Source organism: Sander lucioperca, chromosome 19 (assembly GCF_008315115.2).
Source record: "Sander lucioperca isolate FBNREF2018 chromosome 19, SLUC_FBN_1.2, whole genome shotgun sequence".
NCBI classification, from domain to species: domain Eukaryota; kingdom Metazoa; phylum Chordata; class Actinopteri; order Perciformes; family Percidae; genus Sander; species Sander lucioperca.
Genome location: NC_050191.1, coordinates 29,796,254 through 29,818,702, shown reverse-complemented (window position 1 = coordinate 29,818,702; position 22,449 = coordinate 29,796,254). Strand labels below are relative to the sequence as shown.

The window sequence follows — 22,449 nt, the reverse complement described above, 5'->3', positions numbered from 1 at the left end:
GACGAGGATGGACCGCTTCACCGAGGTGGTGGCCGGGCTGAAGGAGGGCAAACAGGAGATGAGCAAGCAGACCCAGGATCTGGAGAACGCCATTGACTCCCTGGTGGCCAAAATCAAGGTGGGCGAGACGGACAGATTGACCTAAAAACATAATCTGGCTGCCCGCGCGTGTGTGCTACTATTCAGCCATGAATTATGGCTGTGCAATTCATCGGTATCTGAATCGCGGTTACGATTTTGGCTCCTAATAATCACGAAAAACAGAGCAGTCGAGACAAACCATTATTTTGCAAGTAAACTCTTATTTTGTCTTGTGTTCCTTTATTCGGATCCCCATTAGCTGCTAACAGTGTAGCAGCTACTCTTCCTCTGGTCCACATACAACAATCACAACATATACATAAAAATACCAACCATCTTATGGTACATTAACATGTTATTAACTGTGATTGCACTTGCAATCACTACCATATTCTCTTTCTTTTTTTCTTCTTTTTCTTCCTCTGTTTCGCTCATCTTCTTCTCTTTGTTCTTGCTGTTGATTTGTTTAACTGGTTCACTGTTTTTGAAGTTCAGTAATTGCAACATCTTTCCAAAAGTCAATGAATAATCGCGTTAAACAATCGTGATTTCAACGGTCACCCAAAATAATCGTGATTGTGATTTTTTTTTCTTCCCATAATCAAGCAGCCCCATTATGAATTACATATAAAGTAGAGTTTAGATTCTCTGCCCGAGCCCGAACTTGGGCCAATATTTCTCTCCACTATCATCGGGCCGGGCCCTTGATCAAGCATTTGTGTTTTTTTAATCATTACTTTATTAGCCTATTTGGGTGGGGAGAAAGCTATGCCATAATCATGCACAGCGTCTCCTCCACTCGCACGCATCACACCGGGCCTGCTGGGCTGTATTACATGGAGCTTGAAGATGTAAAGAAAAAAATAAAAACAGGAGAATTAATTTTGAGCAAGTTTGGAGGAAAGTCGGAGGTATGGAACCATTTTAAACAAGTCGTGGGCAGTGACAACATATGAGTTGGCTTTGTCGAGTGCATTAAAGGACAATTCTGGCGCAAAACGAACCTAGGGGTTAATAACAGATGTTGTATGATGTACCCACTCTGTCGTTCTCTGGGACATGTTTTCATGCTAATCCAATGGGGTTGTAGCTTGAAACAGACAGTTTATTAAAAAGATAGTTTAGAAAGACAGTGGTGTACACTTACAAAGTTCTCAATGCTTCGGTTAACATTTAGGGACCCTCATTATGCTACTGTTGAAGTGTGGTGATATTTTGAGCCTTTTTAGTGGTATAAATAGCGATTTGTTTTTACTTTCCCTGTGCCCCGAATACTAGCGTTGTAAGCTAATCAGCGGTCAGCGCTAGCTTGTTCCAAGCTACAAACCCATTGGATTAGCATGAAAACATGTTCCAGAGAGGACAGAGTGGGTACACATCTGTTATTAACCCCTAGGTTCGTTTTGCGCTGGAATTGTCCTTTAAGTGCGGGGACTTGGACGATGAACAGACACGTGAAGCAGGCTCGCCATGGCAGAAAAGATGATAGTCAGCCTTCAATGTCCTCTGTTGTTACTTCTCCAAGCATACCCCTCTAAACAGATTTCTGTAGTTCAAACAACTCTGAATTGTAGTTGAGAACGTCAGTTATAACGGCCCACGTATTAAAAAATGTTCAGGTTTAATTAGGGCTCGGGCTCATAATTACAGTTAATGTGTCGGGCTGGGCCGGGCTCGGACACAACATGCACAGACTTGGGTAGGGTCGGGCTTGATTTTTTTGGGCCCGATCTAAGCTTTAATATACAGCCTAAATTCCTCCATAAAACCTCATCTGGCTGGCTATGTGTGTGCTATTATTCAGCCGTAAATTATACATAAAGTTTAAATACCTCCATATATCCCTCTGTGGAAGCTCTTTGTTGTGCTGTCTGCTCTGATAGACACATACATGTGAAGAGTTTTGTTTCTAAAATAGGATTTTGAGTGTTTCGACAAAAAGTGCCACCTACTCTCGGTGAATGATGGACAGCATGAAATTAAACTACACGCCGGTGCAGTTGGACAGACCACTGGAGCCTTAAGACCACGCTTGACGAAATGAAAACAGGTTTGAGCCCCAGGAATGTTTTTATAAATATTAAATGATAAAGTCCAGGTTGAGATGTTTTTATATTTTTATTTATATGCGGCATATAGAGCTCATGTGGATGAACAGATGGAAGAGTGAATTTTTTTACGTGATTTTTTTTTTTTTATCTATTTATTTATTTAGTACAGGGACAGTGCATATTAATAAACATTTCTGTCAATTTGCCAGAGTTAGCCAGAAGGCTATTTTTCATCTGCAGTCCCTAGACTACGGTGGCCCTGAAGTGCAAATCACAACTGCAATAAGAAAAACGCAACAACAAATCATAAAACACAACGGCAAATAGGAAAACATGACAGCAAATAGGAAAACACGACAACAAATCATAAAACACAACGGCAAATAGGAAAACACGACAGCAAATAGGAAAACACGACAGCAAATAGGAAAACACGACAGCAAATAGGAAAACAAAACGGCAAATAGGAAAACACGACAGCAAATAGGAAAACACGAAAACACGACAGCAAATAGGAAAACATGACAGCAAATAGGAAAACACGACAACAAATATGAAAACACGTCAGCAAATATGAAAACACGACAGCAAATAGGAAAACACGACAACAAATAGGAAAACACGACAGCAAATAGGAAAACACGACAGCAAATAGGAAAACACGACAGCAAATAGGAAAACACAACGGCATTAACTTCTACCGGAAAAGGTAGGGCCTATCTAGCAGAGGACGGACCCTCCTGATTTGACAGACACACTGTCTGTCCGTTGTGTTTTCATATTTGCTGTCGTGTTTTCCTATTTGCTGTCGTGTTTTCATTTTTGCTGTTGTGTTTTATGATTTGTTGTTGCGTTTTTCTAATTGCTGTTGTGATTTGCACTTCAGGGCCACCGTACTAGACAGATGGTAAAAGTCACCCTAAAAGAAAGTAAAATTAGTAGTATTAAGCTAAAATGTACAATAGAAACATAGCAGACCAACAATCAGACAAACGTCAGACAAAGACATGAACACATGCACCCACACACAAGGCAAGAAGCCAGCAGGGGGCAGCGAGAGCAGGTCAAAAGTTAATGGTAACGTTGACAGCTCTCATTACCACTGAGCCATTTCTTTAACTGGAGCTTGAATGTACTATATGTGTTTAGATTTCTGATGGTTATGGGGGTGAGGTTCCACTCAGTAGCTGCTTGAACAGAAAAAGCAGTTTGTCCAAATACACTTTTCCTAAATGGAATGATACAATCTCCCCTCGCTGCACCTCTGGGTCTGCTGTGATCAGCTTTTCGGATGTTGACAAACTGGTGGAGAGGAGGAGATGACAAACCGTGAATAATTTTATAGACAAGACATCGATTTGAATATTTGACCATGTTTTCCCAGTTGAGTAATCTGTGTTTTTGTAATATTGAACAATGATGAAAAATGCTTGGTTTCTTGTCCAGGATGATGAGGGTATGATTCAGAGATCTTTACCCAAACAGATGGATTGAGACTCTCGACTCCTCGTTATCATAATTAGGGCCCAAGCACCAACTGACCCACTCAACGGTGCCTGGCACTCAATATGCGCGGAACCTATTGTTTTTGTAGGGATTCTTCTTATTATTATTTTTCTGTTGCGCAATCACATTTTTGAGGGGCTTGAAATGCTGGAAAACTCACAAAATGTGCACACACGTCAGACCTGGCTGCAAAGTTCTAGCCTGACAAGCCTGACCTACATCCAGATGTTGGGTCTGGGAACTCACCATTGGCAGGGCTCAATCCGAGGGGCGGGATAAGCGGTGGTCTTTCAAATTCCCTCTGCACGCAATAGGATAGCGCTACAACCAACCAGAGCAACGCTAGTTGATAGATTAAACTTTAAACTCCGAACACATCCTCCTTTTTTAAGAATGACTTCAGTGGCGTTCTTTGTTCTTTTCTCAAAGAAAAGCTGAACTCCAAGTCTTCCAGAGTCACGGCCAAAGCCGATTCCAAAGACAGCTGTTAGCCAGCAGCAGCAGCCATCTTCTTTGTTTTCAAGTAGCAGGGAATTCACGTGGAACCGCTGCAACTCTGCCGACATTATGTTGAGCCCGCCCAGCAACTCTATACACGATGTGATTGGCCTGACTAGAGTTTGGTTTTTCCAGCTCGCAAGCCAACGGAGAGTTGTTAGACGACCCTGGCTGCAAATTACATTTGCTGCCCTTAGGGTGCGTCTAGATTTCTAGGCTATATCTTGGCAACAGTTCTGAATTAGACGAAACTCGGCACAGTTGTTCCCCGTGCTCCACTGAGGGCTGTGTAAAATTTGAAGTAAATCGCCCAGGCATCCTGCCAGCACCCCCGACGTGCTAGGAGGGGCGAGGGCCCATTCATCGCTGCTTGCAGCTTTAATGGTATTTGCTGTTGAACCGGATTCAATCGTGTGCTTCTCTCTGACTTTGAGGCTGCCCTGCTTTTACATAATCTTCCCTATGAATGTCATGAATCTTTAATGCACTACAGTGGTTTAATTTTCATAATTTATCAACGCTGTCTTTTTTATTTACCCCCTCCTGGTTTTCTTACTCGAGAGGAGTCATTGAGGTTAGAGTGTGGCAGTAATTGTCGGGATTAGGAGGACAAACTCTGGTCCGACGGACTCAGCAGTGAGGCGGCGTCATGCAGCTTTGTTGGAGAACAACTAGCTGTTGGAGGAAAAAGGCTGCCGTGACAGCAGATGCGTATGAATATTCATCTGCTGCGAGACAGCAACACGTTTCCCTCCTCAGGTTTCTTTTACACCTGCCACCCCGGCAGCTTCTGATGACACCTGAACATACAGCGACAGCGACCTGTGAGATTCCTGATGCTCTCAACGGGGATTTAGACGTTATATTCTGGTGCTTCAGTATCTGTCTACAGCTTTGATATCCCATCCAATCACAGTCAAGAACATCCTCAAAGATGTTTGTATTTTAGGCCGTGATTATAGATGCTGACGGCTTTACGTTGAAGGGGTATGTGCAGGAAATAAACTTCCTGGAAAAGATTTCCGTGTACCTGCCTTGGATGTATAATAAGACCTGGAGGCGATATTACGAATCCCACTTGGCCACGCCAAGACCCGCCCTTCAATAGCATTTACTGGCCAGGCGTCCATGCTTACGCTAATTAACGTAACCCCATTGGTTCAGGTCCTATCCCCCTGATCCCCTGGGGGTTCAGGGTGGGACAGGGTTCAGGGTGGAACAAGGTTCACGGCTATCCTAACCTTAACCACTCGAGGTCAAATGCCTAACCCCAACCAATCGACCACTATGGCCACGCCAATGGGTCTTGGCGTGGCCATAGTGGGATTCGTAATATTGCGACCTGGATACAGCATTCATGCAGAGTCCCGTTTATTCCTGGGAGAGTTGCTCAAGTTCAACTTTGGTGTATAAAATGACCGACAATGATCGGTGCTGCTTCCGCACTGTGCGGCCCATAGAGCAGGCGCACTAGAGACCGCTGCCGGCCGAGCTGGTTACTTCCTGTTTAGAGCTCCGGCGCAACGTCCTACGCCACTGGAACAATCCCCGAAATGAAATGTTGTTGATATAGACTCTTCTAACTCTGATTTTGTGTCCGTCAGAGCACCATGATGACCCGCATCGATATCGACCACGAGTACCGGGCGCTGGTGACGCGGTCGGAGCAGCTGCTGACCGCCATGCAGAACAAGAAGAAGGAGGAGGAGGAGAGAGAGAGGCTGCGGCGCATCCAGGAGGAGATGGAGAGAGAGAAGAAGAGGAGGGAGGAGGAGGAGCAGCGCCGGCTGCAGGAGGAGGACGACAGGCGGCTGTAAGTGGGAGGAGTGGGATGGGGGTCAGGGTGGGACAAGGTCAGGGTGGGACAAGGTCAGGGTGGGATGGGGTTCACGGTGGGACGGGGTTCACGGTGGGACGGGGTCAGGGTGGGACAGGATTCATTGTGGGACGGGGGTCATGGTGGGACGGGGGTCACGGTGGGACGGGGGTCAGGGTGTGGACGGGGTCAGGGTGGGACGGGGTTCACGGTGGGACGGGGTTCACGGTGGGACGGGGTTCAGGGTGGGACAAGGTTCAGGGTGGGACGGGGTTCACGGTGGGACAAGGTTCACGGTGGGACGGGGGATCAGGGTGGGACGGGATTCATGGTGGGACGGGGGTCACGGTGGGACGGGGGTCAGGGTGGGACGGGATTCATGGTGGGACGGGGTTCAGGGTGGGACGGGGTTCAAGGTGGGACGGGGGTCACGGTGGGACGGGGGTCAGGGTGGGATGGGATTCATGGTGGGACGGGGGTCAGGGTGGGACGGGGGTCACGGTGGGACGGGGGTCAGGGTGGGACGGAGGTCAGGGTGGGACGGGATTCATGGTGGGACGGAGGTCAGGGTGGGACGGAGGTCAGGGTGGGACGGGATTCATGGTGGGACGGAGGTCAGGGTGGGACGGGGTTCAGGGTGGGACGGGGTTCAAGGTGGGACAAGGTTCACGGTGGGACGGGGGTCAGGGTGGGTCAGGTGCTACCCTTTTTGAAATGTGCATACCTTTACATCTTTAATTACAAAAATAACCGTTACCAAAGTGTTTTTAATCTCTCGTTTTTAATATGCAACCAAACAACCCTGTAACAGAAATCATCGTCAAATACTTTGATCGGCAGAAAATGAATCGCCTAAAACGTTGACAATCGACCGATCACTTGAGTCACAAAGCAAAACATCCTTATAAGTCCATATGCCACTTTTAATAGTTTAATAAGATTGTTAATTGATAATCAAATGGTGACAAATTGTGATTGGCTCTATAAAGAATGTATTAAGTCAGGTAAACGCGGAGGACGTTTGGAGTTTGTATTCAGTAGAACATTGTCAAATTCCAAAAACATTAGCAGATCAATCAATCGACCAAGTCATTTTTCCATCATTTCCTTAAAGCTTTAGCGCGCAACTTTTTGATATTAATAAACGTACGTTACATTCAAGCCATTACCAAATGAGTTGCTACAAAGCTAATTAAGACTATCAGCTCCACACAACTCTCTCTGGATTTCTCAGTATGACTATGTTCAGAAGATTGTGGCGTCCGGTGACTTTCCCGTGCAGAAACTGGAGTGAAGATGATGACCTCTTCTGAAGAGTCCATCATGTTGTTTTAATATGGGCGACAGAAACTATAGCTTTAATTAAATAATGTATTCATGTACCATCTTTAAGCTACTGTCCAACGTTGATACAAAATAATACACTACCTGTTAATAATTTTGAACTCATGCATTTCAACCTCCCTCCTTTTTACTGTACCTTTCCAGATTTGCTCTTCTGTATTTTTATTGTGACACACACATTAAGAGGCACTTGTTAAAAGCTGGCGTGTTTAGACCTCTTCTCAGTGGAAAACGCTGCAGTGGACGGATACACTCACTGTCCACTCTTTTTTTTTTTTTTTTTTAGGGGATTTACATAATGAGGATTTATTTTTATATATCCGAGCTATGAAGTGTTATCAGGCTGCTTTGTACTTCTGCTGTGTTTAGCTGACGTTGGTGTCCGGTGTGAGAAAGTTTACTCAAACTGTTTCTGTGGAAAAGTCTTGCCGAAAGAAATCACGTTTGAATGATGTATTTTTGGAACGGCGTTGCATTTATTTCAGTTAGTTTATAGTCTGATGGTGAACAGCCCAAAATCTTCATAGTTCATTCATTCAAGTCTCAGATGTTTACACACCTCCATCATTTTGTGAAGGAAAACTAACGTTTTCATTCATCCTAATTTTATCTATATGCATTCGGATTTAGGCATAAATTTCGGACAAGATCGTGCACTGCAGAAAATATATGGACGTGGTGTCTGTGATGTTAAATGTGGGGTTCAACACTTGCTGCTAACTTGGTTTGCTACTGGAGCCATATAATTAGAAATTTATTTGAAAAAAATGAAAGCGAGAGTGAGGTTAAGACACCTGTGAATCAAGCAAAATAACAAAAGCCATACACAGAAGAAGCTCTCTTTAAACCTTAATATATTTTCAACTAAAATAAAATCCTCCTGTCATGACGGTTATAATGTTCATGTTTTAATGAGGCTTTTATTCAACCTCTCTTAAAATTACAACCTTTCTGAAATGTTGGATAATAATAAAAGCATAGGCGTAGATTTGCAGGGGATATGTCCCCCTCAAATTATTATATCTTATATCCTAACAGTTTATATCCTCCTTTGGGCTGTTTCTTACTAGGGGTGGGAATCATCAGAGCCCCTATAATACTTATGTCACGATACTTATGTCACGGTACTTACGTCACAATACTTAACGCCATGATACTTACATTGCGATACTTATGTCACGATACTTATGTCATGATACTTGTACTTATGTCACAATACTTATGTCACGATACTTATGTCACGGTACTTACGCCACGATACTTATGTTGCGATACTTATGTCACGATACTTATGTCATACTTATGTCATGATACTTATGTCATGATACTTATGTCATGATACTTATGTCATGATACTTGTACTTATGTCACGATACTTATGTCACGATACTTATGTCATGATACTTATGTCATGATACTTGTACTTATGTCATGATACTTATGTCATGATACTTGTACTTATGTCACGATACTTATGTCACGATACTTATGTCATGATACTTATGTCATGATACTTGTACTTATGTCATGATACTTATGTCATGATACTTGTACTTATGTCACGATACTTATGTCATGATACTTGTACTTATGTCACGATACTTATGTCACGATACTTATGTCATGATACTTGTACTTATGTCACGATACTTATGTCACAATACTTATGTCATGATACTTATGTCACGATACTTATGTCATGATACTTGTACTTATGTCACGATACTTATGTCATGATACTTATGTCATGATACTTATGTCACGATACTTATGTCACAATACTTATGTCATGATACTTGTACTTATGTCATGATACTTATGTCATGATACTTGTACTTATGTCACGATACTTATGTCATGATACTTGTACTTATGTCATGATACTTATGTCATGATACTTGTACTTATGTCACGATACTTATGTCATGATACTTGTACTTATGTCATGATACTTATGTCATGATACTTGTACTTATGTCACGATACTTATGTCATGATACTTATGTCATGATACTTGTACTTATGTCACGATACTTATGTCATGATACTTGTACTTATGTCACGATACTTATGTCATGATACTTGTACTTATGTCACAATACTTATGTCATGATACTTGTACTTATGTCACGATACTTATGTCACGATACTTATGTCATGATACTTATGTCATGATACTTATGTCATGATACTTGTACTTATGTCACGATACTTATGTCATGATACTTGTACTTATGTCACGATACTTATGTCACGATACTTATGTCATGATACTTATGTCATGATACTTGTACTTATGTCACGATACTTATGTCATGATACTTGTACTTATGTCACAATACTTATGTCATGATACTTATGTCATGATACTTATGTCATGATACTTGTACTTATGTCATGATACTTATGTCATGATACTTGTACTTTGTCACGATACTTATGTCACGGTACTTACGCCACAATACTTACGTTGCGATACTTATGTCACGATACTTATGTCACGATACTTATGTCACGATACTTATGTCATGATACTTGTACTTATGTCACGATACTTATGTCACGATACTTATGTCATGATACTTGTACTTATGTCACGATACTTATGTCACGATACTTATGTCATGATACTTATGTAACGATACTTATGTCACGCTACGTATATGACACGCAACATATGTCACGATACTTATGTCACGGTACTTACGCCACGATACGTATGTTGCGATACTTATGTCACGATACTTACGTCACGATACTTATGTCATGATACTTATGTCATGATACTTGTACTTATGTCACGATACTTATGTCATGATACTTATGTCATGATACTTGTACTTATGTCACGATACTTATGTCATGATACTTGTACTTTGTCACGATACTTATGTCACGATACTTATGTCACGGTACTTACGCCATGATACTTACGTTGCGATACTTATGTCACGATACTTATGTCATGATACTTGTACTTATGTCACGATACTTATGTCATAATACTTGTACTTATGTCACAATACTTATGTCATGATACTTATGTAACGATACTTATGTCACGCTACGTATGTCACGCAACATATGTCACGATACTTATGTCACGATACTTATGTCATGATACTTGTACTTATGTCACGATACTTATGTCACGATACTTATGTCATAATACTTGTACTTATGTCACGATACTTATGTCATGATACTTATGTAACGATACTTATGTCACGCTACGTATGTCACGCAACATATGTCACGATACTTATGTCACGATACGATATTATCGCGATTTTAAACATAATGCAATATTCTGCGATATATTGCACTTTATTACCTTTTTCCAATTTCAAATGATGTCCCCAAAAGGAAACTTTGTCAACATCTGTTTTATCTAAAAAGACAAACTTCTCTGTTTGTTCATCTCACTGCAAAATGTTGTCAAGCAGACAAACTGACCAACACATATATAATAACAGATCCATACTTGGTGTCTGTGTATCGATACAGTATTACCACAGATAAAATATTGTGATACTATGCTCTATCGATTTTTTTCCCCCACCCCCCTATTATTTTACAGGGTTGTGTTTCTCCAAAAGTTGAATCTGTCTTAACTTTATTACTGTATTGAAGAAAAAACTAAGCCATAAACGAATATTCGAATCTCAAAATCGAAAATGGAACACCTACCAAACGAACAAATACATCTGTATAATCGGATGTAAGGATCCAGTCCTTCTTCTTACCAGTAAATATATGTTTTCCAATGATTTCAGACACAGGAAATGACGCTCAAAAGGTTAGTTAGTTTGTTAGTTTTGTTAGTTCCTAACTCTTTAAAACACAAAAGTAACACAATCTTACTAACCTCGGAGGCAGCGGTAGAGCAGCAACTCCTGTGTTCTGAGATTAAATCACTGTTTTTGTCAAAGGAGTCTGGTAGCTTTGAAGAGAGCAGAGATAACGGCTTCTGTTCCCCGTCGTAAAGGGCTGTCTGACAGCAAGGTGAAGCGCTGAATATATTCTAAATATAGTGTCCACCCTAACTGATACAGATGTTTTTTCAGGTGTGTAAAAAGGTCTAATACATTTGTTTAAATAAGTATAGCTGACATTAGATAAGTACCTCATACAACCACACTTAAAAAAAATCCAAATTATCCCTTTAAGAGACTTCCAAACTGACATCAAGGCCCTATTTTAACGATCTAAGTGCACGGTGTGACGTGCCTGGCGCAGGTGCATTTAGGGCGTGTCTAAATCCACTTTTGCTAGTTTGTTGGCGGAAAAAAGGGTCCGTGCGCCGGGTGCATGGTTCAAAAGGGTTGTACTTAGTGTCTTCATTAATCAGAGGTGTGTTTTGGGCGTAACATGCAATCAACCAATCAGAGATCATCTCCCATTCCCTTTAAAAGCCAGGCGTGTTTGGACCTTGGAGCATTGCTATTATGATGGAGGACTTGCACCGTAATATTTTTATTTGTAATCTTCTGCATGTGTGTGTGCTGCTGTGCGTCCCTGTGTGTGTAACAAGCATAGTGTGTGCACGCTGTGCACGAGCCTAGGAGCATTTTACTAATGCTCTGTTAAAATAACAATGAAATGCTGTGTTATTGACTTTAGACCAGGTTGCCCAGAATGCACCTGAACACACCTCCCTGTAAGACCAGCACGCCCAGAATGCACCTGAACACACCTCCCTGTAAGACCAGCACGCCCATGGGCCACAGATGGACGCAGGTGCATTTGCTATTTAAACGACGTGGGCGCTGGACAGGAAATTGACAACTGCGTTGGTCTTAAACTAGCAAAGACACTTGCAGCGGGCTTTGCGCCGCGCTGCGCTGGGTGCAAGATAGGGCCCCAAGTCAGACTCGCTTGTGAAAAAACCCAAACAGCCTTCACATCCGTTCATGTTTGTGCAGCGCTGCAGAAAAATAAAGAAACATGTCAGGGTGAAGAAAGGTGAGGTTTTAAATCCATCACGTTCTGCACACCGAAAATGTCTTTTCCTGCCCAGAATATGTTGGGCATATTCTTCAGTCAGGTTTGACCCTCAGTCCTCCCCTCTGTATCTGTAAAGTCTTTTAGGAGGACTGATGGGGACCATTGTGTTCGTCACAAACCACTACCCGCTAATGTAAGACATTAGAGATGACAGCCTACGTTTTATGGCCCACTTTCTCTTCAGTCTTCTTCCTCTGGCAAGGTATGAGCTCCCAAGATTCACCGGGAAGGTCACCCACTGAAGGCAAAGATAAAGTCGCTGACCCTGTAGTACTTCATCATAGATCCAAACATTTTTTACAAGGATGTGTTAATGGAGGATTCCGGTCGATTTCGACACGTAGCTCTGTTGTTTGTGGTCACAGAGTGCTGTCAGTAGCGAGAAAAACGTTGCCTAGACCGTGTTATACTAGCCTCTTAACATGTTCGAGACACACACACACACACACACACACACACACACACACGGTGTAGATATATATGCATACACATAACAAAACTAATGGATGTTATACTGGGCGTGAGAGAGAAGGGCAGAAAAGAGGTAAAAAATCAAGAGAAAAAAAAACACAAAAACAGGAACTAACATGGCAACAATAGTGATTCAGGAAAGTAGCGATACACTATGGTTAACAACTTGACATGACTACTCAGGCACACAAGGTGTGTAAATTCCCGACTGCTTGGTTATCGACCATTTGTCAAGAAGTCGTTTCCATATTTTTTTTAGAAAGACTCTCTTGATTGGCAAGCTTACATCGAAGGCCTTCCATGTGGATTACATTGCCAATCTCTCTCTTTCTCTTCCCTCCATCAGGAAAGCAGAGATGGAGCTGAAGAGGAAGCAGGAAGAGGAGGAGAGGAAGAAGAGGGAGGAGGAGGAGAGAAGGATGCAGGTGGGTGTTGGGTCTGTCGCCGCGGGCGTCCTGCACACTCTGTCGGCCTTTTGTTGTTTTAACCCCGCAGCTGTTTTCAGATGGTTTGCTCCGAAGGGATTTATAGCACTCACTTCAGTACAAAGGTGCAAAGTAACATACACACACACACACACACACACACACACACACACACACACTAGAGAAGACTCTCTTCCAAACCTGAAATACTCTAGCGTAGAAGTGGTTTATTACAGGAAGTAAGAGCCCTTAACCGCCGTTGTTTGCTAGGTATTAAACCTTACATTTACTGCAGCTTGTTGTGTTGGGAAAACACTGTCTCTAGATACATTTATATAGTCCTACTGTTCACTCCTCATGTGCCGGATTCACAGTGTGGAAAGTGTCGCTGCTCTCCATGCTTACCAAGTACAGGCCCGTACCCAGCCCAGTGGAAGGGGGACCTTTTTGCAGTTTTCCCTCATTTTGTATTTAATTATGAGGTTCAAATACATCATTTTGGTGACTTTATATGCACTAATTTGTGCTGGATTAGCTTGTCTGCTGGTATCTAAACCATCACACTTTTTGGTGCACCGAAAATATTTACTACATTGTTGTCAAATTGCTTACCAAGATCAAGTACTAACTTTTTTTAGTCAACACGCACACTAGAGCTGTCAGTCTTCCTCTATAATACCATTCGAATTTCATTTTTTTTTATAATATTCGAATATTTAATGCTCAAATGCAGCCTGTTATTAATATGTACTACACTACTCAGGCTTATGCATCGTCAATGCCACTATCAGCATGTGGTTGTTGATACACGTTCTGTCCACTAGAGGGACTTCTAACATCAGCCTGGCCTTGAAGGAGACCTACGTCACGGCGCATTGTATTTCTGGCACGCAACTTTATTTACATTATATTCCACCACGAGCACACAGCGACAAACACAAATCAACACAGAACTCTGTATGAAACATTATCTAACAAGTGTAGTGAAGCGGCTCTGTTGTAAAGGCTAACAGTGCTCGGTTAGCACAATGACATCATGTTAGAAAGCACGGCCGAAACGATTTGTCATAAACTAAGTAGCAGTAGTGTTAGCGACGATGCTAACGGCATTGATAACTAAGCCAAACGGTGCTGTCACTACTATTTTATTGATTTATAAGCAACCTGTTTCTTTCAGATTGTCTCGTTACTGAGAAAGCTGTTAGAAGGTAATATATGAAGTCAAAGCTAACTCTGACAGCTGTAGGGCAGCTAACATTAACTTTAGCTGTCTCCATGAAGCTCCCAGCTAAGCTAATGTTACTATAACTTGCGACACAGTTAGGAAACAAGAACGAGCTAGCTAACGTTAACGTAAGCATTTTGGCTCAGTGGATGTCGATTTTAAAGTCATGTTAAAACTATTTACTGTCCTTCCGATTTCCAGACGCAGATTGTCACTCCCCCCGTACTAACGTTACTCGGTACGTAACGTTAGCTCACAATACCTTGTGTTTCTCACTCCCGTGACTTATTGTTCATTAGAAGTGACATGAGTGACAAATGTGGGTAGGCCAAGGCGAGAAGACGGAGATTAGCTAACGTTAGCCAACCTTTTTATAAAAAAATCACATTCAAATAGTAATTTCAGCATTCAAACAGTATTGATTTTTTTCACTATTCGAATTATATTCAACTTTTGGTATTCGTTCCAACATTCCTCAAACATTTTATACAACATTAAAGCACAGAAAGAAACCAAAATGACGGCTCTCTCTTTCAGGACAAACAGACATGAATTAGAAGACTGAAATAGTAGTATAACAATATGGAGAAAAGGTAAATTAAGTGCATATCATGTTATATTTAAGTAAATATTAAGTGTAAGAAGGAGTTTGAAAATATAAGGAGGGTAAAAGTGAGACCTTTGTAGAGTAAGTTTGATCAAACTTTAGCTCTCTTTGCTTTAGGAGGACTTTGTGTAATCAGTTATTCCACAGCGTGATGAAATGTTCTGAAATCACAGCTGCCTGAAGTCACACATGGACATGTGCGGATAATATGAGTCCAGTTTTAAACACAGAGTTTAAAAAGAAAGCAGTGGGACATTGGTGTAAGTAAAAACAGAACACATGTCGTGGTATCACTGCGTTTGTGTTCAGGTTTAGGATTAAATCAGAGGTAGGAATGTTTTGAGACGGACATCTCCAACGTTTTTTTTAGGCAAAGAGATGGAGCAGGGACCATCACATTGCACTTTTCTGTTTTTTTGCACTTCTGGTTGGACGCAAACTACATTTCGTTGTCCTTGTACTTGTACTCTAACCTGATGGATTTGCTCGGCATATCCATCTTGGAACTTTCCGTTGGAGAACTTTTGGGAAGGGGCGTAAATACTGGTTAGCTGATTGGATAAACCATCTGTCTATCACTAACCTGACTCTGCCATATAGCTCGCGAGACCAGGACGGTCTCACGAGGCTAGTTTTCTTCACGAATAGCGGAGCCAGTTGATATATCAAACTCTTGCCGAAACCAGTCTCCAGTGCCGTTTTTTGCTCTTCTTTCAATGAAGGAATACTTTCTAATTCGGATAAAACTTGCGCGATAGCTACGCTCATCTCATCCGTGGAAGCCGCCACGTTGTTTAGACTGAAGTCGCTTCTCGTTGCGTCACACCTAAACCCGCCTCAAAACCAACGCTGATTGGTCGGTCATTTGGCGAACGGCTCTTCGGCCTTTCTCTTCGGGCTTTTCTCTGTCTCAAGATGCCAGGCTGATCTGCGAGTGGAAAACTGGAGCTCCCGAGATCAGGACGGTCTCACCAGGCTACTTGTACTCAGCACAATGACAATAAAGTTGAATCTAATCTAATCTAATCTACTACTAATATTGTAGTCCCCTCCAGAGACGCAGGCACGCTGCTTCTGGAAGTCTCTCCTGGTTTGGAGGCGGCGGCAGAAATCTCTGTGACAGATATCTCAAAACCAGAATAAATAAAACCTGTGGCAGATGCCTCAGTCTTGCTGTTTCACACATGCCAACACATTGCTGTGTATGTATGTATGTGTGTGTGTGTGTGTGTGTGTGTGTGTGTGTGTGTGTGTGTGTGCGACACAGCAGAAAGAGAGCAGGTTTGACTGCTCACTGGGTTTTATCTTTATCATCCAGCGTGTCTGTGTCCAGCCCATCTTTTGGCGTGGCTGAGTTCTGTTGGTTCCCCAAAGGGTCGACCTGGCCCGCTTCATGCGCAGAATTAGTGAGGAGCAGCGGCCGTTCGGATCAAATCAAAGCTGCTGGCCGGGGGCCCGGAGCCCGGAGCCCTGGAGCCCCAGGCTGTGTTACCCACAAATCTGCTGCACTTCCACCAGCTGATGGACGCTCATCAGGCTTCTCCGCATGTTTCCCCTCTCTCATAAATATTCACGAGTCCCTCTGCAGCCTCCCACGGGGCTCAGGATTTAAGGAGAGGAGTGACAACGTTTTATTTCTCTCTTCAACCACACGTTTATATTTATGATCGAAATACGATTTGTCATTAACCCTCTGAGGACAAAGGACGCGTGGGCGCCTCCAAACAATGTTTTTCCATTGTCCCTCTACTCAAAAAAACTATATTACAAAACTTCATTTTCGACATTTATTATGCATTTATCTATTATTTTATTTATATATTTAGTTTGTACTGAACATTTTGATATGCAACACATGGGTGTCAGGTTATATTTAAGTACCTTTTAAAAGGGGAATTTAAGAAGATATGTAAAAATAGAAATAAAGAAATGCTGAAAGAAAATGCCCTTAGACCTCAGAGGGTGATTGCCAGTGTTAAAAGTTCATATCCATAACTTTACACACTTTCAAATCTTCCTCAGTATCTTCAGTGTCTGAAGATAAACTTCACGTAATGAACTGAACACCTTCAGTTCCTCGTGTCCTTCCTGAGTCGGTCAAGGAGCCGTTTTACTTGTAGTTTGATGGAGAAAGGTGGAAACAGGAGCATTAATCATCGGGGTTTAGAGTCCCTGGTTCCTTCTTTAACGAGCAGGACGGAGGAGATGAAGCTTACCCCCCCCCCAGGCTGCTCTGTTTGTAGGAAGGTTGAAGGGCGCCTTGTGTGTTCATGCCGGTGTTTTCTGCTGCTTCTATGAATACCAACAACTCACTGTGTCCACTGGACCTCCTGCGTCTTTTCATAGCTTAAATTGTTTTTTGTGTGTGTACATCTACAGTTTGAACACAATTCCAGTCTTTGCTTTAACAGTGCAAAGTCACATCTTCAGCAGGTCAAAACCCAAAGATATTCAAATTACTGTGATATAAAAAAAATAAAAAATAAAAATAAAATCACTCACTTTTGAGGAATTGGAACCAGAGTCTAATGCTGTCACTATCTGATGCTGTTCTGAGTTGTAACAGTTCTGGGTCCTTTTAATGTTGGTGGTGCATCCCACCACACAGCAGCTTTTAGTAGAAGGTTTTAGAAATATCAGACTGTGAAAATACGGGATCAGCCCTATGTTCCCACAGCCCTATGTTCCCACAGCCCTATGTTCCCACAGCCCTATGGTCCCACAGCCCAATGTCACCACAGCCCTATGGTCCCACAGCCCTATGATCTCACAGCCCTATGGTCCCACAGCCCTATGTTCCCACAGCCCTATGGTCCCACAGCCCTATGGTCCCACAGCCCTATGGTCCCACAGCCCTATGTTCTCGCAGCCCTATGGTCCCACAGCCCTATGTTCCCACAGCCCTATGGTCCCACAGCCCAATGTCACCACAGCCCTATGGTCCCACAGCCCTATGTTCCCACAGCCCTATGGTCCCACAGCCCTATGATCTCACAGCCCTATGGTCCCACAGCCCTATGTTCCCACAGCCCTATGGTCCCACAGCCCAATGGTCCCACAGCCCTATGTTTCCACATTTCTAAGATTCTTCTTAAAATTAGGCCCTATGGTCCCACAGCTCTATGTTCCACATTTCTAGGACATTTTCAAAATTAGGTCTCGTGTTCCTACATTTCCCTTCAATTTAAGCCCTATCCTCCCACATCTTTTAAATTACCGAACATCATATCAGTCCCTCCAGAAAAACGTGATTATGCGATCGCATAATTCAATGCATAAACAGCCAAAGTCCGCATATTTATGCGGGGGCCACATTTCTTCAAATACGCCGCACTTTCGAAGCATAAATTGCCGATTTCCGGGCTTGCATGATTTCATAATCCCCACATTTTTTGTTGCAAAAAAGTCACATATATCTTAGCAGAAAGTTGAAAAATATTGCGTTTACTTCACACAAGAGCAGCCATTTCCCACTGTTGCCATGGGAACGTTATGAAGTGACGTAATTATGCGACCTGAACATCATCGAAAACCTGCAAACCCCGCGATGAAGCCACGATGAAACCGCAGTTTTTGCAAGTTCACGCAATTTCATCGCATAAAATTGCATAAATATCCCGCATATTTCATCACATTTTTTAAGAAAACGTGCCACATAATCAAGGATTTTTGCCCGAAACGAACACAAAACACATTTTTCTGGAAGGACTGTCATATGTGTAATTCATGGCTCAATTCAAACGGGAAAAAAATTATAATAATTAAGTCTCTTCGCCCCCCGTGGGGAGGAGGGCCACAACATCATGGCCACCAACACAACTCAGCAAAGATTGTTCTTGCTCGGGCTTTAACTTCTGGATATTCAGCAGCGTTGCCACAACGGACCGAATGGCTTCGCTCGCATCTTTCTCCGCCGCCATTACGGAACTACAACTCAAACTAGAGCACGACCTCAACGTCATCGTTCTCAGCCACTCCCTCTGTTCACTGATTGGACCGGTAAAGATTGGCCGGAGAAAACCCAAGAATATACCGCAAACCCAGACGGAATACTGAAGGAAAATAAAAATTGAGTGGAAGTAGAGGGCGGAGCCAGGCTACACTCTTCGGTCCTCGGGGCAGAAGTGAGAGCTTTGAGGCGGCCTTCACCGAGGAGGGACAGAACAACTTCCGGTTCGACCGAGGAGTCGAGGAGCTATCAAATAAGGGCCATGAGATGCAGCCAGTGTAGAGCCAGGAGTTGTTTTCCCCTCCGGTGAGGGCGTTACTTAATTACGTATTGTCTATGCTGCTGTTAAAATGAAAGTCAGTTTGATAAATGTCGGGTGACATCTGCATTTGTAAACAGCAGGATCCTGACTTTAATGTCCTATTAACAGAACGCAGCAAGCTCTAACCACGCTGCTGCAGTCTGGCAGATATCTGACACCTGCAGATAGCCGACATCTCCTCTCCAACACTACCACACATGAACATATGTTACCAGCAGCACCGACACTCCAGGTGGGCAGCGAATGGACACGTTCTCACATAGTACAGCCAGTAAAAAAAAAAATATATATATATATATATATATATATATATTATAAAATGATGCATATATTCACTACTACATTTTGTTCATTGCAATACTGTCTACACAAATGTATTTATTATATAATTATACTACTTGATTCACATTTTATTTGTTATTTTGTAACCCTGTATCTTAACTTGCACTATTTTATTTTATTTTCTCTTTTGTCTCAGATTCAGATTTTGCTTTTATTTGTTTTTTTTTTGTGATTTCATGAGCATTGTTCGAGGTGCCTGAGGCTGAAGATTTTCAGCGACTACTAATGTTATTGTTGTGCACATGACAAATAAGGAAACCTTGAACCTTAAAAAAGCTGTGTGTGTGTGTGTGTGTGTGTGTGTGTGTGTGTGTGTGTGTGTGTGTGTGTGCGCACATGTTTGCATGTGTGGCCGTGCGTGTCTGTCTGTCGGTCTGTGCGTGCGTGTGTGTGTGCGTGTGCGTGTGTGGGCGTGCAGGTGGAGATGGAGCTGCAGCTGCAGGCGGAGCGGGAGCACGAGGCGTCCCGGCAGACCATCCTGGAGCAGGAGAGGCGGGACCGCGAGCTGGCGCTGAGGATCGCTCAGAGCGAGTCGGAGCTCATCCCTGAGGAGGTGCAGATCGACGCGGGCCTACGCAGGTACCCAACACCGCTACACTAAATAGAAATCTACTCGAAAGTAGTTTATTTAGGTTATTTGGTTAGGTTATAACTGACTGTCAAAGTAGATAAGGGAAGGAAGGTTTATGGCATTTGTTCTCTGGATGTTCTGTATTCGTATTATACAACCAATCAAACCTGAGCCAGGCCATAAAACAATGACAGCAATCATATAAGATTCATTGGCCGATCCGCAAGTTCAGGGATCGGTATCAGGAAGGAAGTTATGGTATTGGAACATCTCTAGTTTTTAGACGTTTAAGTTTGGCTCTGTTTGTAAGATGTAACAAAGAGCAGTGTTGAAAAGTATTGTCTGGGTATCGGTACAGACACTCGAGACTTAGTATCGTATAAAATGTTTAGAAAGAATTCAAATGATATCCAGCTTTAGTAGCCTCTTTTTAAAGGTCCCGTGGCATGAACATTTCACTTTATGAGGTTTTTTAACATTAATATGAGTTCCCCCAGCCTGCCTATGGTCCCCCAGTGGCTAGAAATGGTGATAGGTGTAAACCGAGCCCTGGGTATCCTGCTCTGCCTTTGAGAAAATGAAAGCTCAGATGGGCCGATCTGGAATCTTCTCTTTATGACGTCATAAGGGGAAAGGTTACCTCCCCTTTCTCTGCTTTGCCCACCCAGAGAATTTGGCCCACCCATGAGAGAGAGAGAGACATCATGGCAGTTGGACAAGGCCAGGACTTCAGATACAGTATTAGGGGACCACTAAGGCCTATATAAAAGAGACTTCAGATACAGTATTAAGGGACCACTAAGGTCTATATAAAAGAGACTTCAGATACAGTATTAGGGGACCACTAAGGTCTATATAAAGAGACTTCAGATACAGTATTAGGGGACCACTAAGGCCTATATAAAAGAGACTTCAGATACAGTATTAAGGGACCACTAAGGTCTATATAAAAGAGACTTCAGATACAGTATTAGGGGACCACTAAGGTCTATATAAAGAGACTTCAGATACAGTATTAGGGGACCACTAAGGTCTATATAAAAGAGACTTCAGATACAGTATTAGAGGACCACTAAGGTCTATATAAAGAGACTTCAGATACAGTATTAGGGGACCACTAAGGTCTATATAAAGAGACTTCAGATACAGTATTAGAGGACCACTAAGGTCTATATAAAGGAGATTTCAGATACAGTATTAGGGGACCACTAAGGTCTATATAAAGAGACTTCAGATACAGTATTAGAGGACCACTAAGGTCTATATAAAAGAGACTTCAGATACAGTATTAGGGGACCACTAAGGTCTATATAAAGAGACTTCAGATACAGTATTAGGGGACCACTAAGGCCTATATGAAAACATCCAAAAAGCAGCATGTCATAGGACCTTTAAAGTCGAGAAACCACTAAAGAAGGTTTGTCTTTTTTCAGAGACGTTTTTAAACTCCGACCACCAAAAACTCCGGCTACACAAGAGGATGTGTTTGATTATCTGGCATCAACTCTTCTGAATCCCTGTTTTGTAGCTGACCGTGAACCTTTGGCTTCAATTCAATGTCATTTAATAATGATATAAAAACTGTATATTTGTCATGTTCCAGTGGGTTCAGGTTTGACAGGATAGAGTGACTTATTATTCAACAGGAGCTGATATGATGCTTTATGTTCAGTGTGGGTTCAACATTCACTCACACGCTGAATGTTTTATGATCCTGAAGCCGAAGCTAAACCATTGATAATGCATCACAGTCTGTCAGCGGCAGGAAAGGCTGAAAAACTGTCCGATTTCCTGTTGCTCAGTTTGACATTTTGTTGACTGGAAGTTTCTGTCGGACATTTGGCTCCTGGTAGTTCTATTCAGCAACTTCTCTGAGTTATTTCAGAGCAGAAACTGTCATTTTAAATCTTTAAACCTCTCAGACTCTGGAGGAACCATGGTCCATCCATTCGATCCTGTGTTTTTAACCATTTTCTTCTTTGTTTTTTCTTTTTTTCCCCTCCCAGTAATGGCTCCTCAGTTCCATCGTCCCCAGAGAGAGCAGCGTAAGACCCAGCGATTCAACCCTTTGATTTAATCCCCCAATCCCACCTGCCCTTTTTAAAACCATAACCACCCCCTGCATGCTGTAACAATCTGCCAGCCGAGCGAGCACCGCTTTGCTCTCTAAACTAACAGTGGCACAAGTTTACTAGCAGGCACTTTCATTTTTATTTAAAGGGTAACTACTGTTT

At 42.5% G+C, this 22,449-nt stretch overlaps 2 protein-coding genes across 8 annotated transcripts in view; one reads left to right on the top strand and one right to left on the bottom strand.

The window, feature by feature from the left end:
* LOC116045413 overlaps nucleotides 1-22,449 on the bottom strand; it is a 977,204-nt gene that overhangs the window by 728,252 nt on the left and 226,503 nt on the right. The gene's annotated exons all lie outside the window — the stretch shown is intronic.
* myo6a (myosin VIa) overlaps nucleotides 1-22,449 on the top strand; it is a 177,196-nt gene that overhangs the window by 126,697 nt on the left and 28,050 nt on the right. For 5 of the 7 annotated variants that reach the window (XM_035995051.1, XM_035995050.1, XM_035995049.1 and 2 more), the window contains exons 25-29: nucleotides 1-118; nucleotides 5,741-5,949; nucleotides 13,121-13,199; nucleotides 20,063-20,223; nucleotides 22,222-22,260. The exon at nucleotides 1-118 is cut by the window's left edge and continues 33 nt beyond it. In XM_035995051.1, the coding sequence (XP_035850944.1) occupies nucleotides 1-118; nucleotides 5,741-5,949; nucleotides 13,121-13,199; nucleotides 20,063-20,223; nucleotides 22,222-22,260 (606 nt within the window). The remainder of the gene's footprint in view (nucleotides 119-5,740; nucleotides 5,950-13,120; nucleotides 13,200-20,062; nucleotides 20,224-22,221; nucleotides 22,261-22,449) is intronic. The other 2 variants (XM_035995053.1, XM_035995052.1) reach the window with 1 other exon arrangement.